A 17,692-nucleotide genomic window follows, 5' to 3' on the forward strand; every position below is an offset into this window, starting at 1 on the left:
AGGATAAATTAAAAATTTTACAAATACCACATATTGGCAATCCATTTCTTTTCTTTATCAAGCACAGATTTATTATTCTATTGATAGTTATTGATTTTATGAACATCTCCAAGTTATGATTAATTTTTATTCCTGGGATTATAGTCAAAGGGGCATATGCTATCTTCACTCAAAATGAACAGCCTAAACTTATCTTAGCATTCATACGGGTATTAGCCCCACATGTAGAAATAGCATGACAGGTTCAGACCATGGTGGGATCTCATTTTCTCACCCCTACGTTATATTTCTTACAGCAAGAAAATTGCTACCAATTCTTATTCAACATTCTTTCTGATGTCAGACATAAATATAACATAGTTTGTGTTGAATTAATTGAATAGCAAAGAGAGCCTCCAATCCTTTATTTAAAGCAGCCTTAAATAATTTGTGGGAAAAGACATTCTAGCTTGTTAGTCTACACTGTGGTGTAAAATTGCTTCATGTCTTGTACACGTGTTCAGAAAGGTCTAAGACATTTAAAACTTTTGGAGAATGAATAGCATCAATAACAAATCAAAATAGAAAAAGTGCCAGGTCCAAATGGGTTGATAGCTCAATATAACAAAGAATGTGAAGAAGAACATTGACAAATATGATGAATGAAATTAAAGAAACAATGACAATATCACCAACATGGGAAGAGGTGCATATAAATTTGATTTGCAAAGAAGGAATGACCCAGAGAAACCACTGTCAAATAGACCAATTTTCTTGCTGAATGTAGATTACAAGATTTTTGCAGAAGTATTAGCTGATAGATTGAAGAAATGTGTTTCAGATGTTATACATATCAACCAAACTGGCTTTACCCCAAAGGACAACAGTAGGTTCATCATCAATACAATAGAACAAATAAACAAAAAAGGAAGAAAGCCCCACTAAATATTTTAGATGCAGATAAAGCCTTGGATAATTTGCAGAGGTTACTTGTGGTGGCATTCCTGAATGAAATGAACCCCAGTGAAGGGTTTCAAGCTTGCATTAAAAGTATATATCAATGGCAAACAGCAAAGATGATGGCTAAGGGAGCGTTCTCTGCAGATTTCCAAATCAGTAAAGGGACAAGACAAGGATGCCCATTCTCTCCTTTACTATATGCTGTCAGAAATACTGGCAGAAAAATATTGAGGTGATAAACAAATGACAGGTCTCAAAATTCATGGAGAGAAATGCATGCTCAAATATTATGCAGATGATGTAGTATCTTAAGCCTAACCACAAAAGGTAATAAAACAGTTAATGAAAGCAATTCATCATTTTGGAGAATTCTCTGGTTATAAAATCAATGCTCAAAAATCAAAGTAATTGCAAGACATTTAACACAAGGAGAAATCAATCTTCTGCAGGAACAATCGGTCAGCTCACTCAGAGAAACACCTCAGTTTTCATCTGACTGGCAATAATCAAGAAATATACCAAAATTACTATGTTAAATTATGGCAAGAAAAGAAAAGAAAAGAAAAGAAAAGAAACCTTGAAAGAGGGAGGAATGTAAAGTTATCTTGGTTAGGATTAACTGTAATTATGGCAGGGAACCCGGTTATTTGAAGGACTGCCTCTCTCCAGTTACTTCTATCCCTCCCATCAGGACTGTCCAGACAGGCGTGTTATGGTTCCCATCTATGAAAGACTGTCATCTCACAGGACCCAGGAAGAGAGCTTCCTCTGCCAGGGCACCCACCCTGTGGAACATCATCCCACAGAACTTAGATTGGCCCCGACCCTCCAGGCCTTTAGGAAGACCCTGACAACATGGCTGTGCCACTGTGCTTGGGGGTCCAGCAATGGTGGTGACCTCATACAATGGCTGTATCAAGCTGATATAGAATGAATGCTGATGATGATCATGATTTCCTGCTTTTTAATTTGATTATGGACAGTTTTTATATGTTTGTATATTGCTTTTTAACTTGTCTTTTATTGTTCTTACCTCTTGTGAGCTGCCCAGAGTCATTTAGATGAGATGGCTGGCCATCCAAATGGAATAAATGAATAATAAATAAGTAAATTATAAAAATGAAGGCACCAACCCAGATAAACTACCTATTCCAAACGGCTCCAATCATATTTTCAGAGAGACCTTTACAGAATGGCAAGAAGCCAAGCAAATCCACATGGAGTGGGAAAAGACCCACAGTCAAACGGAAAAGTCTGCGAGATTCCAAAGAGAGAGGTGGTCTTGCCCTTCCAAAGCTTCAACTATATCATAAAGCAAATTACTCATCCGGGATAACAGAGCGCATAAAATTCCCAAATCACAGAATGTGTCCTGTTCAGAATATGCAACCAGGTACAATAATACCAAAAATACCCTTTATTAAATAACTATTTAATAAGTCCTTGATGTACAAAGAATTGGGTTCAACAAGCCCAGCTGGGCCACAACAAGGCAGCAGAACAGGACTTCTAACTGGAACTGGGAGGTTGGAGGAGACTGGAGCGTGAGGTGCTGCTACAGCTGAAAACGCAGGTCTTGACCTGGAAGCCAATAACTGGAGTCTCGAATCAAGGCTACGAACTGGAAACAAGTCTGGACGTGACTGGTAACTCTGGGCTAGATCGGAAACTAGGAGCAAGACTGGAACTCTGAGCAAGGCTAGACTTGGCTGGACACCCTGGACTGGGCTTGATTCTCTGGACTGGAGACTTGGAGCTAGGCTGGATTCTCTGGACTGGAGACTTGAGGCAAGGTGGGTAAACAAGTTCACAGTGAGATAGGTGTGAAACTCCGGAGCAAGGTTGAGCACCCGTGGCATGGTAGAACTGCACAGAAGGCATGCCACAGAACTGAGGGTCAAAGGCACCAGGATACTGCATGGAAGACCTTGAAGTTTCAAGGCTGGATGCAAGGCTGAGATCGCTGGGCACGGCTAATGCAGATTCCCCGGTGGCAGCAGAAGCGGATTTCAAATCCTCAGAGCAGAGCAAAGGTGCTGGTTCCTCTTTGGCAACAGACACTGTCTCTTCCACTGAAGCTGCAGGCTTGGAGGATCAGTTGTCTCCAGCAGCTCGCTCCTCGCGCATCTGCCTTTTATCCCAATCCTTTGCGTGCTGTTCAGCCCATCATTGGTGCACACTGATTAGAATATTTAATTCCTCCTCCGAATCTTGGCCAATCAGCACCTTGGAGTCTTCCCGCACTGCTGGCTCCACTTTGAGTTTCGTTTTCCCGGTTTCAGCCTGGTAAGTTTCTGTTTCCTCTTCTGACTCAGAAGGGTTTTTGCTTTCTGAGTCAGAGGCAGGCTTGACTCTGACAGAATGGCAATAATGGAAGGAGCGGGCTTAGCCAATGGACTTCACAGATATTTATGGTACAGAGATACCAAGGAGGATAAAAATTGAAAAGGGCATATGATTAGATAAAGTTTGATAAAAGTGTGGAAATTACAAAGGGAATAAGAAGCTCAACAATTTGATCTCTAGCTAGGAATATAAAGTTGGTTTGTTTGATCAAAATTAAAATAAGTCATGTTTTTATAAAACTCTGTTAATCATTTATGGACTTCCTGCTGACATCAGGACTGAAACGTTGGTGGCTTAGGGATTTGCATATAGCTAAGGGGTGGGTTATGGGAAGAAGAGGTATTTGTTACCTTATATGGGGTGGAGAGTTATCAAAGTTGTTTTCACTTGTAATAAAGATCAGAAATCACTTCTTTACATATCTCATTTCTTCTTTATGTTACTTTCTTCTTTTACTTTTTCTTCCTTTGTACCTTTTATTTTTTCTATTTCCTCTTTCCTTTCTTGTATTTTAGTTTTACTATTATAATTACAATCTGTAATAAAAATTATGAAAAAAGTACCTCTTCTGGGGGAATGTATGAATGTGCCTTTATTGGGAAAAAAATGTATTAAGGTGCTGCTATCTCATTAGAGTCTCTGGACTGATGTGGCATAGAAGTAAAAATAATATATACTACAAGTTTAGAAAAAAGGCTGAACTATAGGGGTGCTTAAAAGTTTGTGAACCCTTTTGAATTGTCAATATTTCTGCATCAATGTAACCTAAAACCTGATCTGTCCTCCACACAAGCCCTAAAACTAGAGAAAGAGAACCCTGTTAAACAAATCGGTCCCAGACATTATACTTGCTAAATAAATGAATAAGTATGTTTCTGAGTCATTTGTTTAAATGGGAAAAGGCATTCAAGCTTGTTAGTCTACACATAGTGTAAATCATTAGCTGTAGTGTAAAATTATTTACTGTCTTGAACATGTGTTTCCTGTAAAAACTCTAAGACACTTAAAAACTGTATAAGGAGGAATAGAGTCAATAACAAATCAAAATAGGAAAAGTACCAGGCCCAGATGGATTGATACTCAGTATAACAAAGAATTTGAAGAACTGTTATAACCACTGACAAATGGAAGAATGAAATTAAAGAAACAAAGGAAATACCACCAACATGGATAGTGGCATATCTAACTTTGATTGATATATTAATGAAGAAATATAATGTTTGCGACTCATTTGTTTAATTGGGTTCTCTTTAGTATTAGGACTTGTTTGAAGAACAGATCCTATTTTAGGTCACATTGATGCAGAAATACTGAAAATTCAAAAGGGCTTACAGACTTTTAAGCACTACTGTTTTGAACTCTGCAGGGTGCAGAAATATTTAGATTAATATATATTAAACAAATTTCTATTTTCAAGCTCACATTGACTTGAGAAAGGTGGGTCAGCTAAAGGAGAGAATGGAAACCAAACCTAGGAGAGAAATGAGACATTCTCACATCCTCCAGGTGAAGAGGAACAAAGTAAAATAGTTATTTCATTCTGGTAAGACATGTTGGGCTGGATATTTCAGGTGTCTGCCTTCTGTACATCAGGAGTGCACAAGGTTGGGGAAAGGTGATCTCACATGTAATTTTTTTGTTACTGATTCTTTCAATAATAAATTTCCATTAGATGAAAGAGAGAAATTTGCTTTGTTTGTGTGAACACATGTTTTCTTCATTCCTCTGGCACTTGTAATTACTTTCCTCACTGATTATAATAATGCTAGTAGTTTTCTTTTTGTTTACCCTCATGCAGACCTTCAGTGTCCAAAGACAAGATCAACAGCGGAAAGTGTGAAGGATGTTATTAACATATCAATTTATATTTCAGGCCGGAAGAAAGAGTGAAAACAGACAGGGACCCTCCAGGGTGAGGTCTGATAGATTCTTCTCTAAAGGGTTGGCTGCCAGTTTTTATTACCAGACCTTTAATTTTCACTGTCACCAAAGAAATGAGAAGAGTTCAGTATGTATGTAAGACAGAATGTTGGCTTTTCTTTGAAAATGGTGACTTTGATAATCTTGCTGCCAACACTATTTTTTCCCAAAATATATGAGACTCATCAAGTGAAATGTAAAGTTCAAAGACTTTTTGTGCCATATCACAGATATCATCAAACGGGAGACCTCACAGTAGGTGGCATAACAACCCTAGCTAATTTCTTGCAGAGTGCCCTAAGTTTCAATGAAGTCCCACCACCACCATTGCGTGAAGATCTCATGTAAGGATTTGGTATTAGTTTGATATATTTTCTTATGGGAATCATTGGTCATAGAGCTGAATTCAATTACTGAGTTTTGAAGAGGGTAAAATCCAGATTAGAGATATGCAGAACGTCCTTTCTTAGTTTCCTTCCAATGATCATTTCTCTTTCCAACCCTTTCAAACAAACATATGCAATTGCCCTTTCATTGATTAGATCTCTCCAACTTCTGTTCCTTCTGTCATTCATTTTTAATACTGGAGGATCCTTTTCTCCAGGTACAACAAACAACATGTTTATTACAGCCCTAAGGTCAGATACAATAAAATTAAATAGTAGCAACAATCATTCATATATATATATATATATATATATAAACAAAAAATAATAGTATAATACGATCTAAAATTAAGAATGAAAATATTAAATTGAAATAAAATACTGTGTTAAGAAATTATAAATCTAAGTGATGGTGCAGTGTATTTTGCAGATGGTAGTACAGAACTGGGCAACCTGGGAGGATATTTTCCTTATCTGAAAGAAGTAGCATTAAATATAAATCACACTCGCTGCCTGGAAATTTCTTCAATAACGGATATACAATATAAGGATCTGTATAGAATCCTTATATAGGATGGACCTATATAACCTATGGCTTAGGGTTTCTACTGAGCCATCACCACATGGACATAATCGAAGGTGCATAGGAATACCCTTAAAACGTCCAAAAAGTTAAGTCCAGATTAGAGATGTGCACAATGTCCTTCCTTAATTCCCTTGTCAATGATCATTTCTCTTTCCAAGCCTCTCAAACATATATATATGGAATTGCCTTTTCATTACTTACATCTCTCCAACTTCTGTTCCTTCTATCAGATTTTTAATGCTGAAGAACTCTTTTCTCCAGGTAGATATTTGATCTGTAACTGGATATGTTGGGTAGAACATTTACTGAAAATACAGCATTAAACTTCTTCATTTAACTTTTGATTCAGAATTCTGATAAAGTTGACAAACAGTACAAAGCCTTCTCTCTGTAAATTGCAAAGTTTCTCCCTTCTGATTTTCCCATTCTTCTGCCTAACATAGTATTGAGATCTTTTGCAGAGGCCATTCTCTAGTGATGAGGGGCATTTGTTTATATTTCTTAATGATCCAAATTCATCTTTATGGACTTATAGTTTGCATACATTACACTTTATCACAAAGTTGTTTGCAAAAATAAAAGAATACAAATATATTAAAGACCATCCTGTAAACATTCTATAAATTTTACAGAGAAAGTATCCTACCTAGGCCCTCAACAAATTAAAACCTGACCTAGATCTATAAAATAATAAAAAGAAATTATTTGAAGGGTACAGTAGTAAGGAAGATGCAAAACAGAGTTATTTTTATTTTAGATTTAAATTTCTATCTCACATAGAATTTTAAATATCCATATCATATAAAAATTGTATTCCATTCCAGTTTAGTGCCTAAGAATTACCAGCACATCCTGGCCCTGGTATTGGCAGTGAAGGAGATCAATGGAAACCCTCATCTCTTGCCCAATGTCACCTTGGGCTTCCAGATCTATGACAACCACTTCAGTGCCCAGAAGACCTACCATGCCACAATGCTACTGCTTTACACCATGAAGAGCTTTGTTCCCAGCTACGTCTGTGGCATTCAGAATCATCTGACAGCAGTGATTGGGGGACTAGATTCCGAAACCTCCATCAACATGGCAAATAACTTGGATATCTTCAAGGTTCCACAGGTAGAATATATTGCCTCAGGATATGTATGTCTAGAATTCAGTTTTTACTCTTCATCTGTCTGGATTTTCCAGATTCTGTTATGAATCAGAGAAAAAGAATGGGACATTTATGAAGAGCATCAGTGCTTTTTTTGTACTGTATATTCTTCAACTTTTTAAAAATCAGTTCCAACACAGCTGGTATCATGGTATTGATTTCAGCTTAATGAGACTTAAAACGAAATATTGGGAATCTGACAAAGAAGCTGGTAAATTATTAGTATATTGCCAAAAAGAAAGAGGCAGCTAATTAATATACGCTTCCTTGTTCATTTGTTAACAATAACACAAAAGAATTTAAACTCCAAAGGCTTCTGATGTAGTTCATATTAATGCTTTGAGACCAGTCATGATTAGCTATGGATTCCCTACATGCTTTCTTGGATAGATATCAATCTATTATTCTTCACCTATTCCTTAGTTTATTACAAATCACATGATCTCTGAACCAGTTGAAGTGCAAAGGGGTACTCAGCAAGGATGCCCATTATCTCCTTTACTTTCTAATTTAGTCTTAGAAACATTAACAATACAAATTAGATCATCTTCTGATATAAGTGATTTACTCTTTTGAACACAAGGCATTCTTCATACTAATAATATCTTACCAGCACTAATGAGTAAAATTCAGTCGTATGGCTCACATTCTGGATATAAGAATTAATTGGGGTAAATCCAGTTTACTTCCTTTAGGGTTGGATGTCTCACCAGTACGGTGTACACAGCCAGGATTTGTGGTGCCTACTTATTTTATTAAATATTTAGGGATTTAAGTATCTAAACATTCACTCCAGTTCTTTTCACCCAATAGAGTCATGTTCTGAAGAATGCTACATTCATGTCTTGTGTGCTAACATTGGAATTAATTGCTCAAAAGATTGTTTTTCATGTCTACTGGACACCATCTAGCAAGTGTCAAAAAGGATGGACTGACGATTATGTGTGTTTACATTGGAAGGACTTTAACGCATATGTTATAGGCATGTTCTTCCTTACATCCATTCTGGAGAAATGTTGTGACAATAATTTGACAAATGAAAATAAGGATAATTCTGCAAAAACTACTGTGAATGCCATCTTTCTGATTCTTTTTATGTATTTATTTGTTTTGTAATTTCTTTTATTTTTCTGTATGTGAATTCAGCAGAAGATACTCCCTCTTCCCTTTGATCAGCAGATGACATCACCCTTTCTGAACTTTGTGTTCCTTTTTTTCTCACATCAGCTTAGCTAAGATTATTACCATTCACTAAAGACTATTCATACATTATGTCACAAGAGAGTGTACTTGATATGAAGAAACATTCATCATTAATATTCTCTCTGTTGTTTTCATGATGGGAAGAAAACTCTGAGAGTATTCATTTCAGAAAAGCCCTCTCAATGGAGAGAATAAATCTAATAATTTTTTGAGTGAAAGCAAACTGAAAAAGAATATGAAATTTAAAGTCATGAATTCATATTAAGAGACAGAGAAGGGAAGGGAAGGGAAGGGAAGGGAAGGGAAGGGAAGGAAAGGAAAGGAAAGGAAAGGAAAGGAAAGGAAAGGAAAGGAAAGGAAAGGAAAGGAAAGGAAAGGAAAGGAAAGGAAAGGAAAGGAAAGGAAAGGAAAGGAAAGGAGGAAATGTTTTCCTTTCAACATAGTTCATTATTAAAAGTAATTTTTTTAAAAAAATTGTAAGTTACTCCCTAAGACCTAACATAATGAAGAGACATCATTATTAGCTTCACTCAAAGCTACCACATAGTAAAGTTGAATGATATGATGTGGTGTTCTTGTAAGACCTTTTATTTAATATGTGAAGAACTTTGACTGTTGGAAAAGAATAATCCATTGTCACAGATTCCATCTCTCTGTTCTCATTCTCTCTTCAGCTCATTTATGGCTCTGCTCCAGTGATGAATGATAAAACCCCTGGCCTTTCCTTCTTTCAGATGACCCCAAGTGAAAAACTTCAGTATGAAGGGATTCTGTCTTTACTGCTCCACTTCAGATGGACATGGATTGTGGCTGGTGTCATGGATAATGCTAGTGGAGAAAGATTTTTAGATATGATAATTCCACTCTTTTCTCAACATGGCATCTGCTTTGCCTCCATAGAAAGAGTTCTCTATCCACATTCTATCAATGAAATGTCTGCTGTATTTCAGAAAGGTGCAAAAATTCATGATAAAATCATGGATAGTAAAGCTGACGTCATGCTTTTCTATGGAGAATCTTATTCCATGATATTATTGAGATGGTTACCCTATCTATCCAATAAAGACAAAATTACGAATATGGCAAAAGGTAAAGTGTGGATATTGACAACCCAAATAGAGTTTATTGCATATGTCCAACAAATGGATTGGGATCCGTATATAATCCACGGTGCTCTGTCCTTCACAATTCATGCCAACAATCCACCAGGGTTCAAAGCATTTGTCGAAAGCAGAAATCCTTTCAGCACAGATGAAGATGGATTTATCAGAGATTTCTGGCAACAGGCCTTCTGTTGTGTATTTCATGTGTCAGATGCTGATGAGGTAGATGGCAATATCTGCACCGGGAGAGAGAAAATGGAAAACCTCCCTGGACGTTTCTTTGAAATGAGCATGACTGGTCACAGCTACAGCATCTATAATTCTGCCTATGCTGTGGCCCATGCATTACATGCCATGTTCTCATCTAAATGGAGACCCAGAGGAAATGCAGGGACAGTGGGATTGAAGCTTCAGCAGCATGCTTCATGGCAGGTAAAGGGGCCAATAACCCTACAGGGAAGGCATTATTTTAATGCAAACAAGACATAGCCCCAATCTTTATAGTGAATGGCCATTGCAAACTCTTTCTCTTTCCCTTTTCATCTTCCCATCTTCTGTAATGACACAAATTTGTACCTTTCATTCATGCCACTGTGATTCATAGTTTCCAAATTGTTGTTGTTTATTCGTTTAGTCACTTCCGACTCTTCATGACTTCATGGACCAGCCCACGCCAGAGCTTCCTGTCGGTCGTCAACACCCCCAGCACCCCCAGGGACGAATCCATCACCTCTAGAATATCATCCATCCACCTTGCCCTTGGTCGGCCCCTCTTCCTTTTGCTTTCCACTCTCCCTAGCATCAGCATCTTCTCCAGGGTGTCCTGTCTTCTCATTATGTGGCCAAAGTATTTCAGTTTTGCCTTTAATATCATTCCCTCAAGTGAGCAGTCTGGCTTTATTTCCTGGAGGATGGACTGGTTGGATCTTCTTGCAGTCCAAGGCACTCTCAGAATTTTCCTCCAACACCACAGTTCAAAAGCATCTATCTTCCTTCTCTCAGCCTGCCTTATGGTCCAGCTCTCACAGCCATATGTTACTACGGGGAACACCATTGCTTTAACTATACGGACCTTTGTTCTCAGTGTGATGTCTCTGCTCTTAACTATTTTATCGAGATTTGTCATTGCTCTTCTCCCAAGGATTAAGCATCTTCTGATTTCCTGACTGCAGTCAGCATCTGCAGTAATCTTTGCACCTAGAAATACAAAGTCTTTCACTGCTTCATTTTCTCCCTCTGTTTGCCAGTTATCAATCAAGCCAGTTGCCATAATCTTGGTTTTTTTGAGGTTTAGCTGCAAGCCAGCTTTTGCACTTTCTTCTTTCACCTTCATCATAAGGCTCCTCAGTTCCTCTTCGCTTTCAGCCATCAAAGTGGTATCATCTGCAGTTTCCAAATTACCCAACCGCATTTTTTCTAAACTGTCCCCCCACTTTTTTTTCCCTTCCAGCTGCATCACTTTCTGAAAGGTCTCTCATTTAATAATACTGCCAGCGACCAGATTTCCCTTGACCACAATGGAGAGTTAGTTGTGGGTCTGCATGTCATGAACTGGGTTTTTTCTTCAAACCAGTCCTTTGTTAGAGTGAAAGTTGGGAAGGTAGATCCTGGAGTTCCTACAGACCAAATGCTCACCATCAATGACAGCGCCATAAACTGGCACAGTTGGTTTAATCAGGTAGGATTCAGAATCCAACCAGTGCTGAAAATATGTGGGTTTCAATACTTGCCATCCCTCTTCAGCAGATTCTTATAATGTTATGCATTCTCTCTGCAATGTTCTCTGCAAAAGTGTATGTAAGCGGAGTTTGAAGAGGTTGAATAATTCCTTTTCTTTCTTTCTTTTCAGGTCTTAATTCTACTCTTACAGCTGCTAATTAATGGGGCAGGGGGAATTGTTGATTTATTAAATCTATTCCAACTTTTTTGTCATACCAATACTTTGGGACAAAATCTGTACTCTTTAAAAAAATTCCAGTATATCGTTTTTCCCCACAACCTTGTCTTGTCTTATTATCTGTCTGGCAATATTGCCGCACTTCTTACTGGGTGACAAAACAGTCCACTTTTTTTCTTTGACTAATTTAAGTTTGCAGTTGCTTCTTTTATTTATTTGTTTATTTATATTTTCAAAAAACTTTTTTTTTAGTGCTTGTTCTTGTCCTGCAAACATTAATCCTTCTCTCTATTTCTTCTTCTATCCTATCAGAACCCATTGTCAAGTTTTGTTACTGTTCATTTTCCCTTCAGGTAATTACCAGCGGAAGTTCATATTTTCATTAATTTCCCTGCACACCTTGTCATTCTTTTTTTTGCTTCTTTTATGGAATTATTTGAGCCTCTGTTTTCATTTTCCACCATTTGCTTCACTTACAACAAATCATGACCACCACGTTTCCTCAGAAAATACAAATACAGTACATTGGGTGTCATGTATTATCAAAGGTTTGGGGTCCTCGATTTAAAGCCCCCAGTTCAATGTCTATCCAGTCAACAGAACTTGTTGTGTAGTTCATTACAGGGACAATCCAAATATAAATGGCCTTGATCATATTGCCACCTTTCAGATCTGATTTTACCACTTTTCTAACCTGTTTCACCTATTTGGAGCTGAATTTTTTTCACTTCGCCATGCAAAATATTATTGGCCTCCAAATTACACCAAAACTTTTACCTTTCTTTCATTCTCAGTGCTTTGATTTTAGCACCATTCTGTAGTTCACTTGTGAGTACTCAATATTCCCCTTGTTATTGTCAGTGTTGTCTAAATGTTCAATCCAAATTTTCATCTTATCATTAAAATTTTGAATTGTACCTTAACATGACTGCTGTGCTCTAGATGATTTTGTTGATTTATTTAATATTCCCTCTTTTGCTAGAGTAGCTTGCTCCTACTTGCTCCTACTTACAAATCTTTCAATTTTCTTGCAAGTTGCATTTCTCTCTGTTTTCATTCTTCCATGATTTCTCCTGTCAATTTGCTATCCAATTTTATTGTTTTTTTTCAAACTTGTTTGTATTTTATAACTTTGCAAATTCTGTTGCTTTAAATTTACAGGTTGAAACTTTTTTTTTATTTTCCCATCTAATTTTCCATTTCAACACCTAATTTTTAGTTCTGTTTGCTTCCCATTTATACTTTATTTCTGTTGTTCTTACTGTTGAAAGTCTATATACTACATGAACTGATTCTTTGATAGTTTGGTAAAAAATAATTGGGTAATCATGTTTCCATCATAACAAATTTCATTTAAAAGTTTTGTTTGAGTAGATTTCAAAGGAGGTACTCTTTCTCTTAAAATTTATTTCATGGTGTGTCAATTTATTTTTCTCTAAGCTCTTGTAGATATACAGACACTTGTAGTTCTTTTTCACTGTGCTGAATCAACTGTTGAGAATGTTCATGAGTACATCCAAATGGCTATTTAGGTAGATTTGTTCTTCTATTGCATTTTTTCCCAGTTTCAAACTTTTGGTTATGAAGATGGTGATGACGATGATAATGATGACTAATTTATCAAGTGGAATGTCTGTAAATACATTGTTTTTTAGTATGAAGGAACTTAGATGTGTAAGTTGTGCAATAATACTTGATTCTTGAAACTTTGCTTTCAAAAGTTCATACGTATGTTTTTGGAAATCATGAATCAGTGGTTCTGACTCATAAGACTATTTCGTAATTTCTGGATTTTCATTGATTGTCCAAATATTACATCTTTGAGGTGACATTGCAGTTCCTTCCCACAGTTGCCTAGCAGAGGGAACAGACACCTGTAGTTCTATTAATGTTGTTACTATTATTATACTGATTTGATATTATCCATGATTTTACAAATGGTCAAACCGCCCTCAAGTAACAACATATCTATCACAACATGATAGCATTCTGTGTTTGGCAAAGCTTCTCTGATTCAGAAAATCCCAGTCTGAAAATGGGTCATTGTAAGGTAGCACTGAATAAACCGAAAAACTGTTGGGTGAGCAGAAGCTTATAGACTATGTTCTGCAGCTTTCCAATATCCTCAGTATCGTCTTCAATATTTCAGTAAAGAAAAATTGCAACATACATTAACAAACTGAGCCCATCATGTGGGGCCCAGTCACACATTAGAAAAAAGAGTTTCTGAAGAAATGCAAGATCATTATACTCATGAATGCCACTGTCTTCTTTCATACTTAAATTAGTCTCAGCCTCTTTCAGCATGTAGTGAGAGTTGCCATCCTGGTTCCAGCAAGAAAGGGAAGGAAGGGGAGCCCTTTTGCTGCTACGACTGCATCCAGTGCCCAGATGGGAAGATTTCAGAGAAGGAGGGTAAGGAATGTGGATTTCTTGGATAAATCAAATAAAAATGATGCCAATCTAAAGAATGTGGCAATAAAATTTTGTTTGTCAGATTCTTTTGTTCAGTAATAGGAACTTTCCAGTATGTATGTATGTATGTATGTATGTATACATGTATATAAGTATGTATTTGTATTTTTATATCTTGACTTCTATTTCTCCAAAAATAAGCAGTGTTGTCTGTCTGTATGTGTGTGTGTGTAATAGTCCAATAGCTACAGAGATATAGATGATATACATACAGATATAAGTATGTATCTGTACGTATAGATGATATACATACAGATATAAGCAAAAGCCACTACCTATATATTGAAAAGTCACATCCAGCCAATGACCTCCTCTTATTCTCATGAGAATAATATTCACCCCTCAATTCTTCACCCTCTAAAGGCCTTTCTTCAGGAAAGTCATATTCTACCACATTTACATGATAACAAGGACATTTAATTTATCTAAATATCTATTTGTTAAATTTTCTCATGGATAGCAAGGTTACACTTTCAATTGCACATGGAAGCAAACCAGCACCCAGTAGACTTCTGCACTAAAGCTGTTTCATGAATAAAACAGCTTCCACCAATTATCAAGTGTGATGTTGCATTTTGTACTAGCAGTAGGATGGTTTTCAGGAAGAGGTATATGTTGAATACATTACCGCAGCCCAAATGTGAGATGGCCAGGATAAGAGACATCATTGGTAACATGGTAATAATGATGGCAATCTAAAGAATGTGGCAATAAAATTTTGTTTGTCAGATTCTTTTGTTCAGTAATAGGAACTTTCCAGTATGTATGTATGTATGTATACATGTATATAAGTATGTATTTCTATTTTTATATCATGACTTCTATTTCTCCAAAAATAAGCTGCGTTGTCTGTCTGTATGTGTGTGTGTAATGGTCCAATAGCTATAGATGATATACATACAGATATAAGTATGTATCTGTACGTATAGATGATATACATACAGATATAAGCAAAAGCCTCCACCTATATATTGAAAAGTCACATCCAGCCAATGACCTCCTCTTACTCTCATGAGAATTATATTCACCCTCAATTCTTCACCCTCTAAAGGCTTTTCTTCAGGAAAGTCATGTTCTACCACATTTACATGATAACAAGGACATTTAATTTATCTAAATATCTATTTGTTAAATTTATATCTCCTCTTTCGGGAACTCAAGTTAGCCCCTACAAGGCCCCTAGCTGTTATTTTCCCCCTAACAACAGACCTGTGAGGTACATTAAGCTGAGGGTAACTGGCCAAAGTCACCTAGTCAGATTATGTCATTGATGGTGGATCTGAACATGGACCTCCCTGGTAGGCACCCAGCTTATCCACTATAGCACTCTCCTCAAGAGGCAAGATTTCCAGGTGACAGAGCTCTCATAAAGAATGAACACTTCAGGCCACATACAGTACCTGTCATATCTCTGAAACAGTGGGAAGTTTTAGCAAGGCCTGTCTATGTGACCATTGCAGCTATACAGTTTCCCCCTGAAACACATTTTCTCATGGATAGCAAGGTCACACTTTCAATTGCACATGGAAGCAAACCAGCACCCAGTAGACTTCTGCACTAAAGCTGTTTCATGAATAAAACAGCTTCCACCAATGATCAAGTGTGATGCTGCATTTTGTACTAGCAGTAGGATGGTTTTCAGGAAGAGGTATATGTTGAATACATTACCGCAGCCCAAATGTGAGATGGCCAGGATAAGAGACATCATTGGTAACACCTGCCATTTCAAGGAGAAGCCACATATGGCATACCAGTTGAAGCTAGGAAAAGAGTATCTTGCCATAGCTTGGATCTGATCCTTTAGCAGGAGAACCCACAGCCAGTAATGGAATTGTCCAGAATCAGAAGGATTCTGAATCCACAGTCACTCCATCTTTCTGGGAGAAACTTAAGCCTGTTTTTCTGTCTCATAAACCAAACAGCATAAGGTAAGGACATCTATCATAGGCTTTGTTTAGCTATTGATACACAATTAAATATCAATGTATTGATATACTTCCTCCTGGGCTAATAGATTACTTCCTCCAGGGGGAATGATATAAATATTAAGCTATTTCACCTAAAACCTAGGTCACCTGAAGTGCTGTCTCCAAGGACTTGACCTTTCTTTCCACTACCAGCATTGTCAGTGAAGACCTGTAAGGAAGGAGTGGAGCTACTGTAAAAAAAAAAAGTACCTCCAACTCCCAATCGTTGTAGATGATGTAGCAATCAACTGAATTAAAGGTGGGTGAGAAAGCCACCAGAATCAAAATACTTAAGTACTTAAATTCTGCCATTCACTGAGATTACCAAACATAATTCACACATACAACAATTATGACCATTGCTGAAAAATTTACTTTACATATAGAAGGTTTACTTGAATTTTAGAGGTCACTAGATAATCTTTAGGTACTATACAAAGTAGAAGAATGATCAAAGCTAAAAAAAAAAGGCTGTATGATTTTGACAGGCTTATCACAATGCTTAGTAAAATAACATTTTTTTTTCAGTACTGGACCATCACGACTGAACAAATCTTAGGATATGATAAGGAATTTATTTGTATGTATAGTTATAGAATAGCTATAGAATAGCAGTTCTATAGATATAGAATAGCACTGAGATTTGAAGTGCATTATTGAAATCTTCCTAAGATCAAGATCACATTGTATTTTTCAGATAGTAAAGAATGTTACCCCTGTAGAGATGAAAGCTATCCAAGCAAGAACCAGGATTTCTGTATCCCTAAGACTCTCACCTTTTTGTCTTATGAGGAACCTTTGGGGATCAGTTTAGGCTTCATTGCTCTTTGCTCTTCTCTGGTCTCAGTGATGGTGCTTGGAACATTTGTCAAGAACCACCACACTCCCATCGTCATTGCCAATAACCGGGACCTCACCTACCTTCTCCTCCTCTCCCTCCTGCTCTGCTTCCTTTCTGCATTTCTATTCATTGGGCATCCTGAGAAGGTGGTATGTCTCCTGCAACAAACTGCTTTTGGGGTCGTCTTTGCAGTGGCTGTTTCTTCAGTGTTGGCAAAAACCCTCACAGTGGTTCTGGCTTTCCTGGCCACCAAGCCAGGATCCAGGATGAGGATGTTTGTGGGAAAGAGACTGTCCAACTCCATTGTCATGTCCTGCTCTCTTATTCAAATAGGCATTTGCATGACGTGGCTGGCAACGTCTCCCCCCTTCCCAGATGCTGACATGGATTCAGTAGTGGAAGAAATTGTCCTGCAGTGTAATCAAGGCTCTGTGACTATGTTCTACAGCGTCCTAAGCTATTTGGGTGTGTTGGCTCTTATTAGCTTCATAGTTGCTTTCATGGCCAGGAAATTACCTGACACGTTCAATGAAGCCAAGTTCATCACCTTCAGCATGCTGGTCTTCTGCAGTGTTTGGCTCTCCTTTGTTCCAACCTACTTGAGCACTAAGGGGAAATATATGGTGGCGGTGGAGATCTTTTCCATCTTGGCCTCTGGTGCTGGGCTGCTGGGCTGCATCTTTCTCCCCAAATGTTATATCATGGTGTTAAGGCCTGACTTGAACAACAGGGACAAATTAATGAAGAGAAAGAAATGCTGATTTTAATGCATGATGCCCTTTGCTGTGCTTTCTAATTGTGAGAACAATATCATCTTTCTCCAGAGTCACAAGGCTGCTTAGGGAACTGCTGCACTCCCTGCTTCCATGTGCAGGC

General features: G+C 37.4%; 1 protein-coding gene across 1 annotated transcript; it reads left to right on the top strand.

The window, feature by feature from the left end:
- The first annotated feature begins 4,835 nt into the window (after positions 1 to 4,835).
- On the top strand, positions 4,836 to 17,667 carry LOC134496753 (vomeronasal type-2 receptor 26-like). Its single transcript, XM_063302463.1, has 7 exons — positions 4,836 to 4,900; positions 5,436 to 5,549; positions 7,002 to 7,293; positions 9,208 to 10,068; positions 11,087 to 11,314; positions 13,822 to 13,948; positions 16,673 to 17,667. Exons 1-7 carry the CDS (start codon positions 4,836 to 4,838, stop codon positions 17,575 to 17,577), a joined length of 2,592 nt encoding a protein of 863 aa, XP_063158533.1. The 3' UTR covers positions 17,578 to 17,667.
- Positions 17,668 to 17,692: the final 25 nt, after the last annotated feature.

The sequence above is a fragment of the Candoia aspera genome, chromosome 4 (assembly GCF_035149785.1).
Source record: "Candoia aspera isolate rCanAsp1 chromosome 4, rCanAsp1.hap2, whole genome shotgun sequence".
NCBI classification, from domain to species: domain Eukaryota; kingdom Metazoa; phylum Chordata; class Lepidosauria; order Squamata; family Boidae; genus Candoia; species Candoia aspera.